Here is a 9231-nt window from a genome sequence, read left to right as displayed (position 1 = left end):
TTAGTATTAGAGTTTAAATCTTAATAACAACATAATTTAGTATTTTCTAGTTCTTTTATTTAAAAAACTATTTTTTTTAATTTCAACTAACCAAACATATTTTTGGTCTCAAAAATACAAGGAAATTGTTTTTTTTTCTTTATATTACCAAAAACAAGTTTTTGAAAATAGAAAATAAAAACTGTTACCAAACATAACTTTAGCGTGCGTTTGGATTGGTCATTTTGCCCAATCTGCACATTCAGCGTTTTTTTAGTGGGTCTCATGAGTACTGTTCACGTACCAACAAACTCAACAAAACACAGATTTTTAGATAAATTTGGGTCCTATAGTACTATTCACACCTTTAAAAATTATTTTCCTACAATATTTCAACAATAAGTTTTCAGTTTTTAGCAAATAAACAATATCCAAACACACCTTTAAATCCATACAATTTCATGTTAACATCATGACTCTCTCATGCACCAAATGATACTTCTGATACCACCTTGGCTCCCCGTCGCTTGGCAATGTAAAGCCCTATGTGATGCATGAGCTCCTGCCGTGACAAACAAAACGACAATCAAGAAGGATCTCATAAAATACATAAGCAGGTCAGGTTTAAGTTTTGAAACTGACAATTGAATCTAAATCACTCGAAATTATGCACCTCTACATTATTGTTACCCAGACTGAACAAGAGATTGCAAAGTTCAACCACAAAAGGAAGAAGCGTCTATTTTGAAATAATTCTTTAATCACATATTCTTCTGACCACTACAACACGTCAGGCGGGTCCATAGTAGTCATCTCCATCAAAATCTATCTTTTTTATGACTAGCAATCCAAAGAAACCAATTTTTACTATTATTCTAACAGCTAATATTATGTTGTGTTCAATCTCAAACATGTCCCCCTGCCTATCAAAAATATTTTGATCTATAGCATCTCCTAATGGTTATGCCTAGAAATAGCCCTACTATAAGTCTCATCATCAGAACAAAAATAAAGCTACTTGTATCAAAGGAACCACATTTTTCTGAAAAACCATAGAGTAAACACTGAGGTAGGGAGAGAACTTGATGCCAACCCTTGATGCAAGCTTATCTGAACAGCTCTCCAGCACTTGAAATTTAGTTTACTAGTGTTGCAAAGGTTGTATGTAGAATCTCAAAACAATAACATCAATATAACCATCTTTTTTTTCCCCTGTTTGGTGGCTAAGCAACAAGAATATGATCAATTGCAAAGAAGGTTCAACAACTGAGGCATGATAATATCCAGGTTTAACTTCATCAATTGCATCAAAGTGCATGGTTTAACTATCATTTATTGGATAGTTTACTTACAGACCAAGATAACCATTATTACAGCTTGGTGAATTTCAAGCTCCTGTTTGCATTTTATATCTAAGCAATGAAATGAAAGATAACAATACACATAGATTCAGAAATAGTTGTACAAAACAACAATAAAGACAACCATGCCTTAGTCCCAAAACGTTGAGATAGGCTATGGATCCTCTACAAACTAATCAAGGTGGTCAAATATATTAGGGGACGTCCCAACTTGTATTTGTAGTGATTCATTTATAAGAGCATCTCCAATGGCTTCTTTAAAGCCAAATTTAGAGTATCAATCCCTCCAAAACCCACTCCAACAGCTTCTCTATCTCTATTTTTTAGAGTAGAGTTGCTACAGTGCTTCTTTATAAGCAGAGAACACTGTAGCTTTTACTATTCATCCTTCAAATATTTTTTTCTATTATAATAATCAGGTATTGAATAAAAAAAATGTTGGAAAATGTGTAGTTGTTAAAAAAAGAATAAAGAATTAATAAAGAAATAATATTTAAATGAGATAAAGAATGGGATAGAGAATCTGTTGGAAAATATATTTGAAAAAGTAGGAAGTTAAAGGTAAAAGTCACTGTTCATTCTTCAAACAGTACAAAAATTTAGAGAATCTGTTGAAGATGCTCTAATAAAGTGACTAAATTATATGTTGGGCATCAATCTACTGCAACCCCCATTCTTTTTTTGGCTTGGGACCGGCTGTGAATAAAATATATGTCATGCAGCAACTTGTTTCTTTATAAAACTATTATTTCCTTCCTCATTGAATATATAGATTAGATTGTCTTTTTATGTAAGTGCTTTACTAAACATACAGAAATTCCTAGGCCTAACAGCAAGCATTTACTATGAGATCCAAGTAACTAGGTCCTCCACATACAAGTTTGAATAGTTATAAGGATTTAAAAGAAACTCAAAAGTTTACTGCAAGCCAAAAGATAATTATATAAGTCAAACTACCTGTGGATGAGCAATAGCATCCTTCATTGTTTTGGCAACATGAATCGGACGATCAAAAGTGGCACATCCATTTGAATACACAATCACATCCTCCAAAGGAACAAGTAAACCCCGATTTCTTGCAGACAATGTTGAACACACAAAATCCAGCACACATACATCGGTGCATATCCCTACCACCAAAATCTCAACAAACAAGAAAAGTTACAAAATTAGTTTGATCGTTGCACTATTAATTGAAAGTATTACAGCTCATATACACACCACAAATTCCCTTTAATCATTCAAACAATTCAATCAAAGCAGATGATCTTTTGTGGGAACAGGAAAAGCCTACCTTTTTTATCTGGTTATTTCTCACCCAATCTATAAAGAAATTGGAGCCATCTTTTTCAATAGAACCGAGAAACCCATCAATGCAATCTTTGCATCTAAGTGTTACATTTGGTTCATTCTCTAACCATTGCAGGGCTGCAGATTATAGTAAGAAAGCAAAATGAGTAAGGAAATTCGTAAACCGTTCAAGGCAATGCAAATATGTTCAGCTAAAACAGGAAAAGTATAATAGCTAATGATAGGGATGGGAAAAAAAGAGAGAGAAAATCAAGTACCAGGAACCAGTCTGGCCTCATCTGTTCCGGCTATACAATGAGGTGGAAATGGAGGTTCAGGAATATCCGGGTGATGAGAATCAAGGAAAGCAAAAATAGGCCATTTCTTCTCACAGAAAACTCTGGCAAGTTTCACAGACTCATCCACCATCCCAGAAACTTGTTCATCAGGTTGTGTTGGAGCCTATACAAAAATTCAATTCCACACAATTATATTTGCATAATACATCCTACGAGTGCCAAGTCAAATATTAAGAATGTAAAACCATCCCACCATAGATATAAACACGGGAAAAATATATAAATAGCCAGTAAAAGTAAAGATTGTTCTTCATCTCATTCTTTTTACTATCTTCGTGGGGTAAAAAAAAAAATTCTTTCTTTTTCTTTTTCTTTTTCTTTTTCTTTTTTCTTTCAAAAAAAAAAAAACCTATAGGAATTGTAAATTTTCCAACAGAAAAGGCCAATTGAAATTAAAACCGCAAGAAATAATAACATAAACTTCAAAAAAAAAAAAAAAAAAAAAAAAACCGAATACGACAAGAAGATCTAACCAACGCATGTAGTATTAGTTTTCTGATGATATTCAACATCTCGACAAGACAAAGCGAACTCAAAAAAGGGTTGTTAATGAAATTAAGAACGAGGTATCATGTGATGTTTGGGACTGACTTGACTGTATTGTTGTTGTCATGATTGAAATCAAAGCCTCTAAATTACCAAATTGCCAGAGCCGACGGTGCAAAAGCCATTAACGATATCGACAAGGACGAGACCAGTCTTGACATCCTCAGACAAAACCAGAGATTCTTGATTCACTGGAAGTTCGTCCTTCAACAACTCTATCGTTGACGAAGCCATTTTCTCTCTCTTTTTTTATCGTGGCTATCTGATCAGTTTTCAATCTAAAAAGAGACAGACTCTCTATTTGTTTTGGTTTATTATTATCTGGGGAAATACCGTTTCGGCTTTGACCAATGGGTGCATACTTGGACTGTGCTGTAAAAGAGAGAAGAATAAGAATCACAATAATGGTTGGAAACAAACAATTCCGAAATGCCAATAAAATTGCTAGAGCTGTTGGATTCTCCATTATTTTATGGAACCCATTTGGATTTGATTGGGGGAAGAAGTCTAGAAGAAGTTGTGTTCTATCACTTCTATGAGAGTGAGTGATAACTACGCAAAATGTGTGCGTGGCTTGAAAAAAAAAAAAAAAGTATGGCCCACTTCAAAGTGAAGTACCTTACTATGTTGTCGATAGAGACAAAAAAGAAAAAAAAACAACTGAGATTTCATCAATCGATTGGCAAAACTAGTGGAAGCGATGTCCTCCTGGCATAGGTTATTAGTTTTGGGATGGGCTCCTCTCCCGTTCCTTTTTCTCCTGTTCCCTTCAGTTTTTAAATAAATGCATGACATCTGGCAAAGACTGAATCTAAGGATTATTATCAAGCCACGTAATATTTCCCAAATACTCCTTCACTCCTTCCATCATCTGCTTCCCACTAAAACTCTGCTTCCCGCGCTCAAAATTTTCACCAAAACCCATTCCGCTAAAACCTTTGAGCAACCCGCTAAAATATCTAACAATTGCAAAATCTTCCAGCCATTCGAATTCCGGCCCAGTAAAGAAGATTTGCTTTCTACTGAGTGTACCCAAGATAAATATCTTTACATCATTCCAACTCTAGTGAGAGCAATCCCCTGTCTAGTGAGACTACAAAACAGGGGAGAGAATCGTTTTTGATTTTAACAGCTCGACTGGAATTGAAAGTTCCGAATTCCAATAGGTGCTCAATCATTCTTTGCATTATTTATTTGTGTTTTTTTTCCCTCCGTAGTTTTTATACTCTTTTGCTAAGTCTTTAAGTGATCTCCTAACAAATAATTGAATTCCCTGTTTGATTTGGATTTGTTTTTCTTTTTGCTTCACTACTATTTTGCTTCAATATTTAGTAATGCAGCAAGTAAACATGGGTATTCAATTTCTTATTATTTGTTTTATTTTTATATCATTGACTGTTTTATCAACAACACTAACTTGTTTTGCTTTAATTTGGTTTTTGAATTTCTCTTTAGGTGCTCTTCTTTTCAAAGTTACTAGTCAGTATAATGCCTATAATTAGTGATGAACAAATATGCCCTGAAGGTGATAAAGAAAATGAAGATATTTATGCTAATATTATGCAGAATTCTGATTGTCAAGGGAAAATATCTGTTTGGAAAATGGAGTTTGACTCAGAAGAGCATGCTCACCAATGGTATAATGAATATGCTAAAGAAGTTGGATTTAGCATTCGAAAGCAATGGAAAAATGAGGATAGATTTAGTGGAGTAATATCAAGTAGAAGATTTGTCTGTTATAAGGAAGGCTATAGAAAAAAAGACAAGCGAGTGGATGTGAAAAAGCCGCGAAAAGAAACTAGAACTGGCTGCTTAGCAAGACTAACCATTTCTCTTCAAGCTAATGGAAAATATCGGGTCATTGATTTTGAATCAAATCACAATCATGAGTTAGTGGATAAGTCATGTGTACACATGTTGCCTTCTCAAAGAATTATTACTGATGTTCAAGCTATTGAAATTGAGTTGGCAGATAATTCAGGTATACCACCTAAACTGGCACATGAATTGATGAGTCGTCAAGTTGGAGGTAGAGAAAATCTTGGTTTTACTAAGCAAGATCATAAGAATTATTTGAGGACTAAGAGGAAAAGAGATTTGCAACAAGGTGAAGTCGGGGGTCTTTTGAATTATTTTCTTAGTCAAGTATCAGAAAATCCATCATTCTTTTTTCGAGTTCAATTGGATGTCGAAGACCAAATCACTAACATATTCTGGGCTGATGCTAAAATGATTTTCGACTATGGTATATATGGTGATGTGGTATTCTTTGACACAACTTACCGGACCAATAAAGAGTGTCGACCTTTTGGAGCATTTGTTGGAGTAAATCATCATTATCAGCTAGTTGTATTTGGGGCCTCTTTGTTATATGATGAAACTACTCAGTCATTTGAATGGCTATTTCATACATTTTTGGAGTGTATGTCCGGTAAAAAGCCAAAGACAATATTTACTGACCGAGATCCTGCAATGGCAAAGGCAATATCTTTAGTGATGCTAGAGACTTATCATAGACTGTGCTTATGGCATATTTATCAAAATGCTCTTAAAAATCTTAATCATCTATTTAAGAGCCAAAAAACCTTCAATGCTGTTTTTAGAAGTTGCATTTATGATGGTGAGTATGAAGAGGAGTTCATTAGTGCTTGGGAGAATATGTTGGAAAAATATGATCTTCAAGAAAATGAATGGTTGCAAGATCTATTTAAAGTGCGAGAAAAGTGGGCTATGGTGTATGGGAGAAATACCTTTTCTGCAGGTAAGAAAAGTACACAGCTTAGTGAGAGTTTCAACTCTCTTTTAAAAGATTATTTGAAGTCTGATTTGGACATAGTACAATTTTTCAAACATTTTCAAAGGGCTGTTGATGATGTCCGTTATAATGAAGTTCGTGCAAACTACGACATGAGCCAAAAAATTCCCACTTTGAAGGTCAATGTTCCTTTGCTGAGACATGCCAGAGATATCTACACAGGAGCTGTTTTTTCTATGTTCCAAGATGAGTTCGAAAAGTCATTGATGGTGGTTGTTGATACTTTTCATCAAAGTGGACTAGTTTCTACATATAAAATTCATAATTGTGAAGGTTCTAGGCAACATACAGTTACATCTTCAAATGGTTTGATTACATGTAGTTGTAAAAATTTTGAGTTTGTTGGAATTATATGTAGCCATATTTTGAAAGTACTAGATGAGATGAAGATTAAGTTGATGATTCCTGAACAATTCATATTGAAGAGATGGACCAAGAATGCAAGGGCTGGAATTGTCTTGGATATTCATGAGTGTGAGGTACAAAGTGACCCTAGGCTAGAAATGCGAGCTCGTTATAGAAATTTATGCACCACTTATGTTAGATTGATGGGTAAAGCTGCTGAATCTAAAGAGGCATCTGATTTCCTTCTAAGTCTTGCAGCTGAGTTAGATGCAAAACTAGAAGAATATTTAAAGATTGAATCCCCAAGTGAGACCCTTATGCCTTCCTCAACATCTTGTGAAAATCAGGTCGTCAAGAGCACATGTACCATACAAGCAAAAGGTTTAAAGAGAAGGGAAGTTTCACGTGGGAGAAAACGGTTGAAAGGTTGTCTTGAAAAGGGAAATAAAAAAAATAGAAGCAAAAAAATCCAAACTCTCACATCTGGCTTAACTCCTCCAACCACATGTTCCACCACCATGACATAAACCTCAGGTACTTATTGTGATTTTATATCCCATTGTTGAATTTGTCACTAGAATTGTGTGTGTGCAAGAAACTATTGCTCACTTGATACCACAACATAAATTTTCTCTTTAAAAAACATAACATTAAGAAAAAAAAATCAATATGGAATTGAATTTTTGGACTGTCTTAGATGCTACCATTCTTATAGTTTTACTCATTTAAGTGACTAATAAGAGGTTGGATGATTGCAGGGGAGGGAGTGATGCCCAAAACAAAATCCTTTTTTTGTACAGCCATGAGCTCCATCTCCTTCAACTTAGAAGCATATGCCATAGCTAAACTACTTGCATCCTCTGGCTACCTCAAGTTGTGATAGTTAATGTAGTGTGGATATTTGTAGATATTTGTAAAGGTATGGGTGGATATTTGTAGATATTTGTAAAAAGGCTTGTGATAATTGTAGGCTTGATATTTGTAGATATTTGTAAGTCACAGCCGGTGCGTATAATGCTGCAAGGGTGTGTGTGTAGGTGTGAAAGCTGTGTGTGAAAAGGGTGCAAGGGAGCGTGTATGTGTATGTGCACAGGTGGTGCATCTGTTGCTGTATGGGGGTGCGTCTGTAGCTGCATGGGGGTGCCGTGACTGAATTGTACTGCAGAATGGATTGTGCTGCTATTGTACTGCTATTGTGGACTGTTAGTTGGTTAGGCCAGGGTGTCAAGTCAGTTTTAAGCATGAGAAGTAATCTATTTTTGGCATTGCTTATAATATAGCTTTTGGAGAAATTTTTGTAGCATCCAAGTTGAAGAGATCAAATGACCCATTGTTCTCTTTCTTGTGTCTTGAGAGAAATTTCTTTAAAGTTTCTTGCAAAAATATTCCTTTTCTTATGCTCTCTTGGAAATTAATGGAGTATTGGCTATATCTTTAAGTAATTTTGTAATCAATTGCTTAACTCTTTAAGCCAATATGAGATAAGCAATTGTGTAGAGAAGTGTAATATTCCAGTTATTACGATGTGCTTATCTTGTAGCTCATGCAGCAAAGTATTTCCCAAGGCTTGCACTCAAAAAGAAAAGCAAATACAACATCACTGTCACAGTGATGACTCTAGAAAGGCACAATGAAGAAACTGCAAGATTCAAACAAAAAGTCTAATGCATTTGCAATTCTAGAAGCAAACAAGTTTTGTCAAATTGCTCCATGAAAATTTCCTGCAATTGATATTTTTATACCTATTCTATAATATCTCACGCAAGAATACAAAGAAAAAACAAATATAGAGAGACCCCATTTGTATTGAACTCCAACAAAAAAATTTCATTAATCAAGATAATGTACAATGGTTACATGAGCAGAAAATACAGAACAAGCCTTGCATTCACCCAACAAAAAAAAATGACCCTACAGCCTTGCATTCACCCTTGCTGATGAGGTACTTCTACAAAAAATACAAGCTACCACCAGCCTAAGCATTTTCACAAACACCTTTACAGCATTTCAAGGGTTACTATTGTTTCTCTTCACAAGTCGCTCAACTTAGTCCTCAAGGGTAATACATTTCAATCAGAGAAAGGAAGCTTTCAATACAATTGTTGTGCTACAAAGTAATGCAAAATGAAGGAAGTCATAAGTATACTCAAATTTTTGCCACATGTATTCCACCACTATCTTTTCATTCTCTATAGAAATCATTAATAATTTAACACAAACTGAAAAAGGAGCTCCAGCTTTAGCAAGAGATGACTTCTTTGATCAAATTTCTCCATTTCGGAAGAGCACACGATGCGAACGGTCTCCCCAATAGATTGATGAAAACTGGTTTCGGAAGAATTCACTATCTTAGATCTTCTCATTTCAAAAATTAAGGAAAGGAAAAAGTAAGAAATTTCGTGCAAGAGTGATGTTGAAGCTATATCAAAAATCTGAGAGAGACGGAGAGCAATATTACAAGATTTTAGCGGAAATGAGATGATGGAAGGCGTCAAGGAAAGCAGTGAATGAGTTTTAGTGGGAAGCAGATGATGGA

At 34.8% G+C, this 9231-nt stretch overlaps 2 protein-coding genes across 2 annotated transcripts; one reads left to right on the top strand and one right to left on the bottom strand.

Moving 5' to 3' along the window:
* Positions 1-291: 291 nt before the first annotated feature.
* LOC112018189 (nicotinamidase 1) lies at positions 292-4049 on the bottom strand. The gene is made up of 5 exons (XM_024050706.2): positions 3629-4049; positions 2909-3092; positions 2635-2768; positions 2298-2483; positions 292-541 (listed from the first exon to the last, which is right to left on the bottom strand). Exons 1-5 carry the CDS (start codon positions 3767-3769, stop codon positions 461-463), a joined length of 726 nt encoding a protein of 241 aa, XP_023906474.2. The 5' UTR covers positions 3770-4049; the 3' UTR covers positions 292-460.
* A 974-nt stretch (positions 4050-5023) lies between these two features.
* LOC112017982 (protein FAR1-RELATED SEQUENCE 5-like) lies at positions 5024-8360 on the top strand. Its single transcript, XM_065760834.1, has 2 exons — positions 5024-7121; positions 8236-8360. Exons 1-2 carry the CDS (start codon positions 5024-5026, stop codon positions 8358-8360), a joined length of 2223 nt encoding a protein of 740 aa, XP_065616906.1.
* The last annotated feature ends 871 nt before the right edge of the window (positions 8361-9231 follow it).

The sequence above is a fragment of the Quercus suber genome, unplaced genomic scaffold, assembly GCF_002906115.3.
Source record: "Quercus suber isolate HL8 unplaced genomic scaffold, Cork oak 2.0 scaffold_383, whole genome shotgun sequence".
Classification (NCBI taxonomy): Eukaryota; Viridiplantae; Streptophyta; class Magnoliopsida; order Fagales; family Fagaceae; genus Quercus; species Quercus suber.
Note: the sequence above shows the minus strand (reverse complement) of the source record. Positions and strands in the feature narration are given on the sequence as shown.

Bases quoted from the DNA above. Each gene is read 5' to 3' on its own strand.
- LOC112018189 (XM_024050706.2), bottom strand. From the start codon at position 3,769: ATGGCTTCGTCAACGATAGAGTTGTTGAAGGACGAACTTCCAGTGAAT. The intron at 3,093-3,628 runs GTAATTTAGAGG...ATTTTTGTATAG, and splicing joins CCGTCGGCTCTGGCAATTTG to GCTCCAACACAACCTGATGA. The intron at 542-2,297 runs GTAGTTTGACTT...TTGTCACGGCAG, and splicing joins ATGCTATTGCTCATCCACAG to GAGCTCATGCATCACATAGG.
- LOC112017982 (XM_065760834.1), top strand. From the start codon at position 5,024: ATGCCTATAATTAGTGATGAACAAATATGCCCTGAAGGTGATAAAGAA. The intron at 7,122-8,235 runs GTTGTCTTGAAA...CTTATCTTGTAG, and splicing joins TGGGAGAAAACGGTTGAAAG to CTCATGCAGCAAAGTATTTC.